The sequence below is a fragment of the Sorex araneus genome, chromosome 1 (assembly GCF_027595985.1).
Source record: "Sorex araneus isolate mSorAra2 chromosome 1, mSorAra2.pri, whole genome shotgun sequence".
Lineage (NCBI taxonomy): Eukaryota > Metazoa > Chordata > Mammalia > Eulipotyphla > Soricidae > Sorex > Sorex araneus.
The window spans coordinates 72,129,436-72,146,577 of record NC_073302.1 but is presented as its reverse complement, the minus strand read 5'-3'; the positions used below and the strand labels follow the sequence as shown (position 1 = coordinate 72,146,577).

Here is a 17,142-nt window from a genome sequence, read left to right as displayed (position 1 = left end):
AGGCTGGCTTCATACCAGACTGTGCTGGAAATATGAGAGAGGAAGAAGGCGGAACATCATGACAGCAGCTGCCCACTTAGTCTCATGGGGCCAGGGAGTCTCGTTCAGGCCACTCTGTGATTGGCAGCGCTATTTTACACAGAACATTTGCCGTTGTCAAGTTTGATCTTTAAGATAAATGAGTTGCCATCATAATGTGGATCAGGATTTCATCTCTTTATTTGTAGTAATTCATTTCTATGAATAGATATGCAGTTTTATACTTGCATCATACAGAAATTGGTGTTTTTGTTTGTTTGTTTGTTTTGTTTTGAGGCTTTACCAGGCAGTGCTCAGGACTTACTCCTGGCTCTGTGCGCAGGGATCACTCCTGGTAGGCTCAGGGGAGCACATCAGGTGCTGAAGATCAAATCTGGGCCTGCTGCATGCGAAGGAAACACTTTATCCACAGTGTTGTCTCCCTGGCCCCTAGAAATAGATGCTTAATATATTTAAAACTTACAAGTGTTTTAAATATTTTTTAATATATTTAGTTTTAATATTTTTTAAACTTACAGGTGTTTTAAATAAATAGCCAGGTGGTAAAGGCACAACTGTGGTGATAATTGTTCGAAACAGAAACCAGACAATCAAGTAGACCCAATGAATTGCTGGTTTCCAAAAGGAAGACACAAGGCTGGGAAAACTGTCCCCACTGGGACTGCACAAACTACTCACCTGCTTTTGTTTGCCTGTTGACAGCAAAGATGCTGCCCTCTTCCCTGCTCTCTGTACAGGGTGACACATCTAATCAATCAAGAAAGTGTCTCAAGTTTTACAGTTGCACAAAATTAGACACACTTCAAAGTTTTTACTTTGAAACACATACAGGTGCATTCCCTGGCCATCCCTTTCCCTGGGCCCGGGCTGTTCCCTGCTGGGACCCTGGGTTGCCAATCAGAGCTCAGCCTCGTCTTTCTTGGATAAAATCCCCCGTGATGAGCCCTGCCCTTCATTTTGAGCTTGGGTTTTTATTCACTTGAGCAAGCAATTACAGATCGCTAAGCAAATACAAGAGCAGAATTCCTCTAGGTTTTTATAATTTTTTTTTTTTGCAGTTGTCTTGCATATACCTAACATGATAGGAATCTTCAGACTCACTTTCATAATGTGCTGGCCAAGCACTGAACTTGGTTTTTATTGGAGCAGCTCTCCCCTTTTCACACCCATAGTTCAGCAACCTATGCATTATTTAATGAGCCTAGATCATCGAGATAACACTTGAGGCAGACACAGGGAAGTTGATGAACAGATTCACATGAATTGTGGCTGGGCTGGAGCAGAGAAGGATGAGCTTGCCGGGGAGTAGCCAGGTGCTGGAGGTTGCCATGTGGCGACCAGTTTCGTAGGAGGCCAAGAAAGCCTGACCGATGACCACTGAGAGGAGGCCACTTCGGAAAGCCTCTGTTTGATTGCTGCTTTAGACCTTTTACTCTTAGAGTTTTTCTCTTACTTTAAGCACTGCTGCTGTAATACTGTTCATGGTAAGGAGTCATGCATACAACGTTCTAACAGCACACCTCCGCCAGAGCGTCTGCTTCCCTCCACCAACTGTCACATAGTGCCCCCAGTCTCAGCCCACCTCCCTTCCTTCCCCTGCCACAGGCAGCTCAATTCTGTGGGTCAGTTCTCAGGCTCTGTTGCCTTTGGCCATTTGTTTTTTACTTATTATGTTTCTTTATGGCCCACATGTGAGAGAGGTCATTTACGACCTGTACCCCCCCCCAACTTCTTGCTGACTTTGCTCGACATGGTACCCTCTAGTTCCATTCATGTAGCAGCAAATTGCATGAGTTCATCTTTTCTTATCACTGTAGCACTGTCATCCCACTGTTCATCAGTTTGCTCGAGCGGGCACCAGTAACATCTCCATTCGTCCCTGTCGCATGCTAATGTAGCTGGATGGCGTACTGGGGGTTCTTTCAGGGTCAGGAGAATGAGGACCATCATTTGTTACTGTTTTTGGCATATCGAGTACACCACGGGTAGCTTGCCAGGCTCAGCCGTGTGGGCGGGATACTCTTGGTAGCTTGCCGGGTTCTCCAAGAGGGACAGAAGAAATACTTTCCTTATAGTGAGGAATATCCTATTGTGCATATGGACCATAGTTTCTATATCCAGTCAACTGTTCTTGGGTGCTTGGGTGTTTCCAGATATTAGCTAGTGTGACTAGTGCTGCAGTAAACAGAGAAGCACACATGTCTTTTGAGATGGTAGGTTTTTTAGCCCTTGGCGTAGATGCCAAGAAATTGGATTACTTATGATTTGGGTCATATGGAAATTCAATTCTTAGTCTTTTGAGAAGCGTCCATATTGCTTTCAAAGAGGTTGGATCGGTGAGTACTCCCACCAGAGAGGATGAGGGTCCCTTTCTCCCCATGACCACACCAACACTGGTTTTTGTTCTTTTGGATGTGTGCCAGTTCACCAGTGTGCGATGATATCTCATTGTTGTTTTGATTTGCATTTCCCTGATAATAAGTATGAAGAGCATTTTTCCTATACCTATTGGATTAGACTTATTTTTTATTTAGTTTTTATTTTTTCACTTTTTTATTGAATCACTATGAGATACATAGTTGCAAAGCTGTTAAAGATTGGGATTCAGTCATATAATGTTCCAACACCCATCTTTCACCAGTGTACATTTCCCACCACCAGTGACCCCAGTTTCCCTCCTGCCACCCTCCCACCCCCAGTCTGCCTCTACGGTAGATAGTTTTCCACCACCCCCCCCCCAGCCTCTCTGTCTCTCCTTTTTGGTTTTGTGTGGTTTGCAATACAGGTACTGAAAGGTTATCATGTATATTATTTTACCTCCTTTCAGCACTCAGTTATTGTCCAGAATGATCATTTCCAACTATCATTGTCATAATAGTCCCTCCTCTGTCTTACCTGCCCTCCCCTCCCCACTCACTGTGCTCACTGTGGCAAGCTTCCAACCAGGGATGAGTCCTACTGGTCCTTATTCCTACTCGGGCTTCTTTTTAAAACAGCACCACACCTCAGCAGTATTAAGGGGTCACCAGTGCTGCTTGGGGTACCAGAAGGTGCTCAGACTCAAACTCGGGGCCTCACAATGCTAGGCATGGGCTCTGCCTCTTGAGCTGCCTTCCTCCTTTTTTCCAGTTTCTGAACATCAGGACATGGTGGGCATAGCACAGAAATAAAGTCATGGGCCCAGTCAGAGGTCTCACGACTTTTTGTGGCTGCCTATAGTTCCCGGAGAACTTAGTATTTTCCTTGGCTAGGGCTGTGTAACAAAGGACTGCAGACTAGGGCTTCAACAGCAGAAGTATATTCTGGAGAATACACTTCCCAGTTCTAGAGACCAGAAGTTCAAAATCAGGGTGCAGTTAGAGCTGGAGGGAGCCGCAGAGTTTGCACTCTCCATGGCTCCGGGAGAGACACCTTTTTCCTATGTCTCTTCCAGGATTCTCTGCATCTTAATTTCCTTGAATTCCTACAGGAGCTTTATTTAGTTTGAATTTGAGTGCATCCTAATCATCACCTTTCAGTTTGACCTTCTTTTTCTTTGTTTTGTTTTTGTTTCTGTTTGGGGGCCACACCTGGCAGTGCTCAGGGGTTACTTCTATCTCTGCAGTCAGGAATCACTCCTGGTGGTGCTCAGGGGATGTATGGGGTGCTGGGGATCAAACTCAGGTCAGCCACATGCAGGGCAAACACCCTACCCATTGTACTATTGTTCAACTCTCCTAATTTGACTTTCTTTATAAAGACCCTGACTATCCCAAGTAAGGTCCCAGTCAGAGGCATTTGAAGCTGAGATTTTAATAGATGAATTTAGGGTATATGGGATGAGTCAGCCCAAACCAAACCAGTGAAACTTAGCAAGCAGATTGATCCCACATAAAATTCTATTGCTAGGAATTCACTTCCAGGTCAGTTATTTGAGGCACAAATAATGCCCAAATCTTGTTAGGGTGGAGAAGAAAATCTGAGTGCTGTGTTTCTGAAATCCTTGCCAGAATAACTTTTCCAGTGGCATGAGATGAAAATTTGACGGTGCAGAAAGATCACAGACTTCATTGTATCAAATCTGCCTCACTCCCTCTTTTTTTTTTTTTCTTTTTGGGTCACACCTGGCGATGCACAGGGGTTACTCCTGGCTCTGCACTCAGGAATTACCCCTGGCCGTGCTCAGGGGACTATATGGGATGCTGGGATTTGAACCCAGGTCAGCCGCGTGCAAGGCAAACGCCCTACCCGCTGTGCTATCTCTCCAGCCCCCTCACTCCCTCTTTGTACCTAAGTCATGTCATGGCACTTCCTTGATCTCACAAATCCTTCTTTGATGACATAATGGAGACTGGTTAAGGAACAAATGATAAATGTCTATAAGCTCGGGAGCAGAATAAGCAATCCAGAAACATCAGGCCCTTCCTTCTCTTCCCTTGTCTTCATTACTGTAAGAAATTACTCTCTACAGCTCCTCTGGTGCTTCTGCTTCTTCAAATCTTGCTGCCCCTTCTGTCCTCGCTTCAGGTTTGTTCCTGGCTTTTTGGACCAGACGCTGACTTTCCTCCCTTTTGTTTAGTTTGTTTTGACACCAATCGAAGTGGCCATTGAAGATATGAAGAAGAAGACCCTGCAGTTAGCAGTTGCCATTAACCAAGAGCCTCCTGATGCCAAGATGCTCCAGATGGTGCTGCAGGGTTCTGTGGGAGCTACTGTCAACCAGGTGAGCAAAGGCAGCCGGTGGCAGCTGCTCTGCCCCTGGACTTCGGCTCTCATTATAGGTCCTCACCCTTCATCCAAGATGCTGAGTCCAGTTGACATGCAAATGATGTTGTTCAGCTGATACCTGTGAGGTTTAAAAGAGCTTGTGGAGGCCTCTTCTGCTTCATATAACAACTCAACGTCATAAAAAAAACTCGATGCAGGGACTTTGTCTGAGGGACAGTATTTTCTCAGCAAAGGTTTTCCTTGGGGCAATCTTGATTATATGATCCTGATTTAGGGTCCTACTAGACCTAATTGGTCACACCCAATTTAGTCAAGTTATTACAGAGTTTGAAACTCACCTAAGAACACCAACGGAGGACCAGAGAGGTAGTATAGAGGGTTAGGCGCTTGCCTTTCATGCAGCCAACCCCAATCTAGTTCCCAAGAATCACCAGAGGTGACTCCTGAGCACAGAGCCAGGAATAGCCCCTGAGCACTGCTGGGTGTGGTTCCCAAACAAAAAATAAATATTTTTTAAATTTTTAAGTTCCCATAGAAGATAGGACAAGGAATCTAGAACATTTAACACTCTAGTTTGTCACCTGATGAGCTCAGCCTGCCAGGAGCCCTGCAAACATGAGTGATCTCGAAGCAGGCTTCTTGACTTCTTCAGGCCAAACTAGATCCTCTCAGTCCCATCAGCCTCTTAACTCTCAAGTTCATCATGGAATTAAAACCATCTCAGATGGAGGGAGGTACTAGCTTCCCCTGACTTATGGACAGCCTTGATTTCAGATGTAAGTCTGCTCTGGTCTACATCTCCACAGTGTCAAACACAGTAGAAATCACTATTTTTTCCTCACCTGACACAAATGGAGTCCACTAAAAATTTTCTGTGTGCATGTAATATCAAGAGCACAGAAAATAGCAAAGAAAAAAATGACTGTTATCTTTCAAATCTCAGATAACATTAGGAAGCATTTGCTCTTTGCTTTTGGTTTTGGTGTTTTGTTGGTTATTTTGGAGCACACCAGCGATGCTCAGGACTCACTCCTGGCTCTGCACTCAGGATATGCTTGGGTGGGGGGGGAGGGACATATGGGAGTCTGGGGAGTGAACCCAGGTGGGCTGTGTGCCAGGCAAATGCCCTACCTGCTATACTATTGTTCCAGCCCCAGAAAGTGTTTGTTTTTGGAAATCTCAGTCATCTGACAAAAATAGAAAATGTTGTAAGCTCACAGTCATACTATATATACGTGGTACTCACAAGCTGGAAGAACTGGCCAAGTGATATGAATGGTTAGTCCAAGACAACCCTCCTTAGGAGGAAAGCAATACAAAATATGTATATACTCATGATCTTAATAAGCAGATACATCCGTGCTTCTGAGTATTTGCCTCAAACTCCAGACTCCTCAGGAATCCAAGTTTCTTAGGAAGTCCAAGACCTTCTTTGTTTTCAACAGTCTAACTACAAACTTAAATGTTTGAGCCTATAAATCACTCCAAGCCTTTCCTCCACTAAAATTTAATTTTCCTGCTTAGGTCAGTATTGTGTTTTGCTTTTTCCATCAGGGACCACTGGAAGTAGCCCAAGTATTCTTGGCTGAAATTCCAGCTGACCCAAAACTTTATCGGCATCACAACAAGTTGAGATTGTGCTTTAAGGAATTCATTATGAGGTAAGGAGGAAAAAATGGATAGAAATTTGGTAGAGCCATCGTTCTCAGAGAAATACTGTTGCAGCAGTTTTCCCAATCTGGTCCCCCATACCAGCAGCTTCAGCATCACCTAGATTCTAGAATTTTCTAGAAAGGCACCATAGGATTCCTGTTCAGACTCAAATCTTTGAGGCACTGCAGAGAGCAACGCCTTCAGTCTTTCAGGGTGTCTCACGTGTAAGTACTTGTGTGTTAGTCACCTCAGTGTATGCCTCACAACTTCATTGTAAAATGTGCACCATCACACCATCCTCATCTGATAAAAGGGCAGAGTCTCAGAGATGGAAGGTGACTTTCCATAAGATCACACAGCCACTTAGAAGCAGAGTTGAGTTTAAATCGGGGTCTTCTGCATCCGAACCACCCACACTCCCTGCATCATGCTGAAATTCCACTGCTGATTTACTGATGGGAGAGGTTTTTGGCACTGGCGACTTTTGTAATATATCATACAGTAACTTAGGTTCTGAAATGTAAAAAGAGGCACTCCCTCAAATTGAGAGATAAAGACCATGTTCTTAGAACAGATTTTTTCAAGGTTTCATCTCTCTGAAGTTCCCAATATATAACAAAGCTCAACTCGGCTCCTGAACTCTGCAGCAGGGCTGATTTCAAGTGTGGCCATTCTGGGCAGGAAGTGGGTCTTCATTCCTGGTCTTGCAGTCTGTTGGGGTACATTGGGTCTCCTGAGAACCCAAAATGAGTGATTATGAAGGATGTGATCACATTTCATCCTTAAGAGGAAAGGACAGGGGCTGGAGCAATAGCACAGAGGGTAGGGCGTTTGCCTTGCACATGGCTTAGGTTCAATTGCCAGCATCCCATATGGTCCCCTGAGTGCATGAGCCAGGAGTAAACCCTGTGCATCACCGGGTGTGACCCAAAAAGAAAAAAAAAGTTATTCCATGAAATCTGTATCTTATAAGTCTTATGGTGGCATTTCAAGTATAGGTAGAAATATCCTCACATCACAGATGAAAGGGGAAGAGAGGAGAAAGAACGTTAAAGTTGGCTGGTTATGTGAAACTTACCATGCTAGCTGTTGAGTGAGGCCAGAATCATGTGCTTCACAGACTTTGGTGCGAAGTAGACCAGTTCTTATGGATAAAAGCAACACTTTGTCTTGCAGTAAGTCATAGTTGCTGGTGATAGGTGTGTGCATGACACTTTGTGTGTAGTGCGGGGAGTGATGACATATGAAATTCATTTTGACCATTTTCACAGTTAAAGAGACCTATGTTGGTGAGACAGGACAATGAGATCCAGGTGGAATGGTTTCCATGAATACACACACACACACATGCACGCACACACATACACATACACACACAACACACACTCTTTTTTCCATCTGACCCATCTGCCATAATTCTAAAGAGAAAAAAATCCTCTTGTTCCAATGAGGGTCCTCTCAGGCCTCCCACATTCCCCATCTTTCTTTCTTTTTAAGTTTATTTTTAATTTAAAGAATTAGATTTACAAAATTATTGATAGTTGAGTTTTTGGCATATAATATTTCAATACCAGTGCCACCACCAGTGTCAACTTTCCTGCACCAGTGTTTCCATGTTCCCTCCCCACCCAACCCCCACCCCGTCCCTGCCTATCAACTTCACAGGCATATTATAAATTTCCTGTGGTTATAGTTGAGATCTCATTTTCACTGTTGTTGAGTCTATTTTTTTTTTGAAGTAGCAGATTTTATTTAGAAGGTCTTAGGGAAGGAGGAAAGGATAAGTGGAAAAGGAAAACCAGTAGGAGTAACGCGCTCAAGAAAGAACGCGGGCTCCTCCAAAGATGGAGAGAGCTCTACACACATCCTAGCACTGGACATGAAAGCATGAAAGTACACATCTCAAGGGGGGAGATGCGGGTGACACATGTGCTCGGCCACATGGCACAAGCAGCACATGTGCTCAGGCAGCATATGCGCCTGTTGAGTCTATTTTGGATGTATGCTATACTCCTCACCCATATCACTGGTATGATGGAGGGCCTGATGCCTCTTCACCCATTACTTCCTGTTCTCTTTTTCCCCTCTTGATTTCTCTCCTTATCTGATCTTCTCTAAACACTGGGGTCAAGAGTGATCTAAGCATCCCCTTGCCTTTACTACAGTACATTTCCTCATCCGGTATCCTGTGTTCCATGGAGAAGTGAGTCCAGTGTTTATCTGTCTTCCAGTGCTCTTGCACAAGCTCTTGATCGTCTGTGCCAGTCCATGCTCTCTTGCTTCATGCCAGAGGGCGGCTGATGCCTATACCATATTTGAGGATATGACTTGGAACCCCAGAGCTCTTTGAGTCTCAGGACAAAAGTCTGAGTCCTGAAGGTGACTCAGTGTAATAGAATGTGAACCAGTCATGCAGAGAATAGCCTCTGGCTGGATCTGGGGATGCCTGCCCGTTTGGTTCTTATGTGCGCTCAGTAGGTCTGAGCCTGCTTCCTGGTCTCAGTGCAGTTGTTGGACACTGGCCCCAATTCGGGGACCCAGTCCATTCCATTTCCCCCATCTGCGCTTAGGAGGGCTTTAGCTGGGGCTGGAGAGATAGTACAGCAGTTAGGGCAATTGTCTTGCACATGGCTGACCTGGGTTCAATCCTCAGCTCCCAGTATGGTTCCCCAAACCCAGCAGGAGTGATCCCTGAGTGAGGAGTCAGGAGTAAACTCTGAGCAGTGCCAAGTGTGCCCCCCCAAACCAAAAAAGAGGTGGGCTTCAGTTTATGTGGGACTGTTGGGGGCAGGAGGCAACCATACAGGCACCCCCTGGGCAGGCTACATGGATGAGGGGGAGTAGCAGGAAGAGCTGATGGTGGTCCTGTACACTCAGTGTCACCCACTTGCCTAACAGGCCACCTGCTGCATTGGCTGCAGCCCCACTTTGCTGGGGGAATCAGCATCCCTGGCTGAGCTGTCACCACTCACTCACCTGCCCCCAGGTCAGCCCGTGAGACTTCTTAGGGATGACAGTATCCTGCTGAGGGGGCTACGATGAATCCAGAGCCATTGGGCCAGGAATGGCAGAATCAGCACTGAAATGAGTCTTCCATTGGGACAAGCTCTCCCTGGAGTCTGGAGTCTGGTAGAGGCTGGACTGGGCGGGAAGACACGAGGAGGAATGGGTACAAGAAAGCCCCCAGGATGTGCCTTGCAGAGGTGGCTCTGCCCATGGGACTCATATCCACGTCCTGTGAGAGTCAGCTGGGCATGTTCTTCTTGCTCCCACAACCCTTCCTCACCTAATACATTGAGCCTGCGCTGCAGTCTGTGATCATGAAGCCACGCCCGAGGATGAGCCACCAGTGGTACTCGCCGGCACCAGTGTGTTACAGGGCCTGGAGAATATTTCTTGGTTCAGCCTTGGGAGCGGAGAGCCAACCCCTCGGGTTGTCCAGTGGCACTGTCAGATCGTCCCCTCTCCCAGTGGTGCCCATTCTCTGGGCCTTGAGGAGAGACGTGTTGATGGGTCACTAGGAAGAAGCTGAGAAGGGACAGTTGTGCATATTGGGCTGAAAAGAGGAGTTTCCACTTAGGCCGTAAACATGTTCACAGGTTCTAGATGTTTCCAAGTGTCTTTCTGGGAGCATGTGGGTGCTGGGAGTCGTGTGGGTGCTGACAGCGCAGGAGACAGCTCAGGCAGAAAAGTACTCGCCTACTGTGTGCAAAGCCCTAGGCTCAGGCCCCAGCACTGTCAGACCAGTTCAGGCGCACAGTGTGGAATCTGCCCATGTGGCTAGTGCTCATGGCTCCTGAAAACAAAAACTCAAGAAAGGGCAGTCATCTCTTCCAAGGTTTTCCCAGTAGACACCCCAAAAACAGCGATTGGCTTCTGCATGCCTCTCGCAAATCTGCCGGAACACAGTCTGAGTCTGGAAATCATCCTGAAACTGATTTTATTTTATACTCGGTGGCAGCTCCTGTGTCTAAAAGCTGTAAGCTGGGGTAGGAGTGACAGTACAGTAGCAGATAGGACGTTGACCTTGAATGCAGTTTTGTTCATTTGTAAGTTCCCTCGGGTTGAACAGTGTAAAGTCAAAGGCAAGACTGTCTTGTTTTGGTAATATGATTTTCTCTATTGGCATATGCCATGCTGTGTGGCAAACAGTGAGACACTGACTTAATGGCCCGCAAGTCGAATCAACACGAGTTGGAAAGATTTCTTCTTTATCTCCAATGCTCTACAGTTGCATCATGATGGGGCGAAGGCCAGAGCCGTGTCTTGTTGATTAGAGCAGTGGGTTTCCACCTCTTCACAACCACAGGGCGACGGTTGGAAACCACCGGGGTTAGAGGATTCCTACCTCATGTTTCCAACCCGAGGGAAATATCGGCTCTTATCTCTGATGTTGCCTCCCCTCCTCGGTCATCCTCTTAGAGAGCATTCTAAGATGTGACTGAGCGTCACTCTAACTCTAGTATCTTTTCCCTTTCTTGGGGGGGCTTGGTTTCAGGGCCACACCCAGCAGTGTTTGGGGTCTTCATCCAGCTCAGTGTTTGGGGGTGCTCCTGGCAGTGCCCAGAGGACCGTCTGGTGCCTGGCCTCTTGCGTGCCGAGTGTGTGCTCCGGCCCTTTGTGCTCTCTCCTGCCCATGCAGGCTTCGTAGTCAGTAATGACTACTATACTTTGGGAGTGAGCTCCCAAGGGGTGCTCTGGAAACTGGGGGCCCTATTGGCAATTCTCTGCCAGCCGCACCTGCAGTTCAGTGTAAAAGCCTGAGGATGTGATGCTGCTTGGGCTCCACTGCATGGGGGCCACCCGGGTTTGCAGGGTCACACCAGGCTGTGCTGGAGGGACATCTTGGAGTCAGACCTGAATTAGGTGAGTCATCCCTATTTCTGCCTTATTTTTGTTTTGAGTTTTTTTTGGTGGGGGGGAGGCATACCTGACAAAGCTCAGGGCTTACTCCTGGTCCTGCACTCAGGAATCACTCCTGGTGGTGCTCAGGGGACCATCTGGGGTGCCAGGTCAGCTGAATGCAAGGCAAGCACCCTACCCGCTGTGCTATTGCTCCAGCCCCCTTATTTTTACTTTTTTTTTAATCTCCAGTCATTTCCATAGATCAGTCTACTGTTTAACTTATCAGTTTGAAGTTTTTCTACTTTATTTCAGTGACTGCATTTTCATTTCTAGACACCCAACTTGTTTTTCTTCATGCCCTTCTACATTTTATTGTGGATTTTATGTGTGTAATTATACTTCTGTATTGACTTTGCTCTTACGTGTACTTTGATTTCACTGTAGACCCAGTTCTATTCACTGCATCTATTGCTTCTCCCCCTCGAGGTGATTTTCTCCTATGAGTTGTGATTCTCTCTTGTTTGGGGGACCACACCTGGCAATGCTCATTTTTATTGGGGGGGCCACAAATGGCAATGTTCAGGGGTTACTCCTGGCTCTGCAGTCAGGACTTAATCCTAGTGGTGCTTGGGGGACCTTGTGTGATGCTAGAGATCGAACCCAGGTTGGCTGCATGCAAGGCAAGTGCCCAACCTGTTGTACGACTGTCTCTCGATTCTTGCATTGTGAGTTGCTTGTTGGCAGGGACCCTTGTTTCTGTGGGGAACCCAAGAGCACTGGCTGGAGAACATTCCTCTGGTGAAATTTTGCTCAGACCCTGGGGTTGGCTGTTATCTTGGTCTGGGATTTAGTCTGATCATCTTGGAGCACTCAGTGGAAGGCTGTGTGGGTGTAAGTCATACCCACACGTGGCACAGCCACGGACTCAATTTCCCAAGGTGATTTTCTTTCCCTTTCATGATCTGAAGCTGGCAACAAGCTTCAATTTCACTTCTTTGGACGCTGGTGATATTTCTTTCTAGCCTCCTTAGATGAAAGAGCTTCTCAAGGCTTTGTGCTGTATCCAGATAGTATACCTAGGCCTTGCTTGCCCAACTCAGGGTTGCAGCACTTTCCTGCTGTAGACTATGGCCTTCACACCTTCCACCTGGCCTCTAGGACCTTTTTGCTACTATGAAATATTGACCTTGAGTCTTGGTAACAGCTGCCATGCTACCAGTTCCGACCTGTCACTCTGATTCTTTGCTTCCTTTCTGGCCATTTCATTTCTGTGATCTCTGAGCTCTCTCTCTCTCTCTCTCTCTCTCTCTCTCTCTCTCTCTCTCTCTCTCTCTCTCTCTCTCTCTCTCTTTCTCCCCCTTACTCTCTCTCCCTCCCTCTTTCCCCCCTCTGTCCCCATCCCCTCTCTCTCTCCCTCTCTCTCCTCCCTCCCATCCACCCTCTCTCTTTCTCTTTCTGTCTCTCTCCCTTCCTCCCTTTCTCTCCCCTTCTTTCCCTCCTTCCCTCCTTTTCTCCCCTCTCCTCCCCCTCTCTATCTCTCTCTCCCTTTCCCTCTCCCTCTCTCCCTCTCCCTCTCTCTCTTTGCCCTCCCCTCCCTCCCTCTGTCCCTCTCTTCCCCCTCACTGTGCCTGGCTGTATCCCTATCCCACTCTGGTTTTCTGTAAGCCTAACAGGCTGTGCCTTCTGCCAGACTTGGAATCTCAGATCCGCCTCTTCCTCCTATTGTTCACATAGGCAAACAGCTAACTTCTCTGAGCCTCAGGGACAAAATTAAGATAAATACTAACTCTCCAGTCCTGTTGGAAAGATAAGCCACAGGTGCATCTGCAACTCCTTGTCTCGTGCCTGGCATGTAGTCCAAGTCCAAACCTCACTATTGCCTGCATGTGGCTTTTGCTAAGTAGCCCTTCACAGGTGGGGCTCCTTAGGGGTTGTGGTCTGCTAAATCTGAGGGGGTCCCTGAGGTATGCATATTGAAAAGCCGCATAGGTAATCCTGATTGGCCATGAAGTTAGCCAACACCCATCGTCTGGCTGCCAACTCATATGAAATAAAACGTCCTCTCTTCCCCACCATAGATGCGGGGAGGCCGTAGAGAAAAACAAGCGGCTCATCACGGCTGACCAGCGGGAGTATCAGCAGGAACTCAAGAAGAACTACAACAAGCTGAAAGAGAACCTCAGGCCCATGATCGAGAGGAAGATTCCAGAACTCTACAAGCCCATATTCAGAGTTGAGAGTCAAAAGAGGTGCGAACAGGGCAGAAGAGAGAAGAGGAACCATGGGGCTAGGGTAGCTTCAAGACACGCTGTGCAGACAGAACTTTCTGGGCTTGGCCTGGAGCCTGTCCGCAGGGCAACTTCCAAAGTCTGATCTGGTCCGCTGCCCCCCTACCCCCCAGCCCCAGGACCTTCTCTTTGACCTCTCGGGACCCTTTCGCCTTGGCTTCCTGCCAGCAGCGTCCTTCCAGGGTCTAGTGGCTGCTGTTTTTTTCTGCTCAGTGCAAAAGGATCTTAACACCTTCACAAACCCACTGAGTTCTCTATAACTGATGCCTTTTTGGGGGGCAGGGAGGGGGACATTCCATTCTGTTTGAAAGGCTAATTGCTCTTTCTCCCCTCTCCTCCGTTTTCAGAGACTCCTTCCACAGGTCGAGTTTTAGGAAATGTGAAACTCAGTTGTCACAGAGCAGCAGCTAAGCAGAAACTCTCCCCGCTCCTGGTGACTGCAGCCCCCAACCCTGGAGGAGGCCTCGCTGGCACTGGCAGCAGAAGACTCTGGCCCCCCTCGGCCACCCTGGGGCTCCCTGGCAGACAGCACTCCTGATGCTTTGGGATCCAAAGGACCACGGGAATCACACCCAAGTGGGGTCTAGTCAGATTTGGGTGGGTCAGATTTGGGGGATGACTCACAAGGGATGCCTGTATATTTATTGAAGCACATTTTTTCATAATATTTTCCAAGACATAAAGGGTTCTACTGGGGAATCCACATTCCCCTATTTACCCTAGAGATGACTTCGTCCAGTCCAGATTTGACTTCAAGGATAAAGCCATATGGAAAATAGAACCCATTGCACTTAGGGGAAAATAGGGGAATGTGGAGGCATACATGGAGGTAAGGGGGAGGGGTGGCTAGAGCAGGGGAAAGGGAACATTGACCAGAAATCTAACATTCAGGAGGGCTGGACCTTTGAAGACAGGTTATTTTTGTGTTTTGGGGGGGTTGTTTAGGGTTTTTTTTTGGGGGGGAGTTTTGTTTTGCTTTTTGAGTCACACCCTGCGATGCACAGGGGTTACTCCTGGCTCATGCACTCAGGAATTACTCCAGGGGGTGCTCAGGAGACCATATGGGATGCTGGGACTCAAACCAGCATCCCATATCTGGCCAACCAGCATCCCATATCTGGCCAACCAAGGTCGGCCGCGTGCAAGGCAAATGCCCTACCCGCTGTGCTATCACTCCAGCCCCGACAGGTTATTTTTGAACACATTACTGTTTTGAGCTGACTGCTTGATTATTGCTATTATATTCATTTAGCAAGCTGGGTTTAGAGGCACAAGCACCAATTGAGGAAATACTGGTACTCCGAGCAATCAGCTGGCTTGGATGCTGCATTTGAACACGTGGCACTGGCTCTATTAGTGTGTCCCACTTGAGTGTGGCTTATTGATCACCACTTGCAGCATCAACAGTTGGAAATGGAATCAATTCCTCTATCATGCTTTGCACTTTTTGGTGGGGGGGGGGTGGGGAGGGCAGAGCCACACCTGGCGGTGCTTAGGGCTTATTCCTGGCTCTGCAATCAGGGATCATTCCTGGTGGGGCTCAGGGGACCAAATGGGGTGCTAGGAATCAAGCCCCGGGTTGGCTGTGGCTATTGCAAGGCAAGTGCCCTACCCACTGCACTGTACTCTGGTCCCTGTGTGTGTTTTCCTTATGTTCATTTTGTTCTCTTGCTCTTTGGGGCCATCTTTATTTCTGTAAAAAGATAATGTTTCAGAGCATTGTGCTGTCCATCAACCTATGTACATTAGTTTCTATCTTACCCCCAAATTATTTTGACAATGTATTTTAGAAAATTAGCAAAAATAATTGAGAATTAAATTATCTATTTTTAATATGACTACCTTGACTGGTACTAAAAATGATATTCTAAACAAACTACTTCTTTTACAACTAGTTTTTTTTCAAGTAGTATTTTAAAACAACTGTTAACATTTGGGGAGGGTAGGTTGGAACACATCTGGTGGTACTGAGGGCTCACTCCTGGCTCTGCTCAGGGGTCATTTTTGGCAGTGCTCGGTGGACCTTGTGGGGTGCTGACAATTCAACTGGGGTCTACAGCATACAAGGGAAGCACCTTATCCTTGTACCATCTTGATGATGATGACCCAACTCTTAATATTTTGTAAAGCTCTTCAGAGAAGAATGTCACATAATCAATGGGCTTGGTTCAAACAGTGCTCTCTGGGGTCATGCCTCATATGTAATATTTCATCCTGAGAAAGAATTTAATTTTTATATTCTATAATTTTTGTTTAAAACATCATGAATTAAAACTCTGAATGGGGCTTTATTATCAGTAATATTACTAGAGCTTAAATTTAAATGGCTAGTTTTTTTGGTTTTTAGGCATTTGAGGCAAAACTCTTTTGAAATTATATATATATATATTTCATTGCTTTCTTACATGATTACATGTGACCATGTTTAATTACATCTGCTCTTTTGCTCCTCTGTAGGAGGTATAGGGTGAGGGCAAAGTGAATAGACTTTTGTTAGTAGCCTCCAAAGTGAGTTCAGTGAGGAAGAGCATCTATTTTTCTGATACAACCAACCAAAATAAGCCCAGTGAAATTTAATTTATTTGAGTGACAAGGATGGCCATCATTATAACACCTGCTCAGTCCCATAGAGCTTCAACTCCAAAGTTGAAGAACCCTTATCATCATACTGCTCTAAGAAATTCTTAATTTGCCACCCCTGCTTTTAGATGTCTGAGGTCATTTTTTTAAGTCTCCCCGGTGGCACCAACACAGGAATATCCTTAAACATTTGGGGAATGGCTGCATGAGTGACTGTAACTAAGCGTGTTTCTAGAATAGCACTGTTGAATAGAAACACAGGTAATTTTTTTATATTCACCCCTTTGAAATCGAGATTCACCCTTAAATAGACCAAACTCACCATTTCAAAATCACCCTCCTGAAAATCAAATGCACCCTTCTTAAAAGCAAATTTTAAGGCACTGTGATTTACAAAGTTATTCATGATTGAGTTGAATTTCATACAATATTTGAACACTAATAACCAGTGTTAACTTTCCTCCACCAGTGTCCCCAGTTACCCACCCTCCACTTGTCTCTATGATCTGAAAAAAAATTCAGGCACTATGGTTGATAATTTTTAATTTTCTTATAATCATGGCAAAAAGTAACAGGTGAAATTAATTGTAGTAATGTTTTATTTAACCCAATATATGTAAAATACCATTTAAATATATAATCAGTATAGAAAATTATTAAGCTTTTTTATTTTTCATATTTGTAAAATGCACACAATGAATTTTTCAAAGACAAAATATGTATTTTGTGTATTTTACACTAGCAAGTTTTATACTTTAAACCTCAAGATCATTAACAGAGCAATGTCTCAACCACTTAATATCTGCATTTGACCAGTTGCTACCATTTTTTTTTTTTTTTTGCTTTTTGGGTCACACCCGGCGATGCACAGGGGTTACTCCTGGTTCTACACTCAGGAATTACTCCTGGCGGTGCTCAGGGGACCAATATGGGATGCTGTTAATCGAACCCAGGTCGGCCGAGTGCAAGGCAAACGCCCTACCCGCTGTGCTATTGCTCCAGCCCGAAAAAAAAAAACCCACGTATTTTG

At 46.0% G+C, this 17,142-nt stretch overlaps 1 protein-coding gene across 3 annotated transcripts in view; it reads left to right on the top strand.

Moving 5' to 3' along the window:
• Positions 1–16,858, top strand: part of DOCK8 (dedicator of cytokinesis 8) — a 245,233-nt gene extending 228,375 nt beyond the window's left edge. For 2 of the 3 annotated variants that reach the window (XM_055144873.1, XM_055144887.1), the window contains 4 exons: positions 4,598–4,741; positions 6,301–6,407; positions 13,323–13,493; positions 13,880–16,857. In XM_055144873.1, the coding sequence (XP_055000848.1) occupies positions 4,598–4,741; positions 6,301–6,407; positions 13,323–13,493; positions 13,880–13,943 (486 nt within the window). In that variant the 3' untranslated portion in view covers positions 13,944–16,857. Of the gene's footprint in view, positions 1–4,597; positions 4,742–6,300; positions 6,408–13,322; positions 13,494–13,879 lie in introns of all 3 variants that reach the window. The other variant, XM_055144883.1, reaches the window with a different exon arrangement.
• The last annotated feature ends 284 nt before the right edge of the window (positions 16,859–17,142 follow it).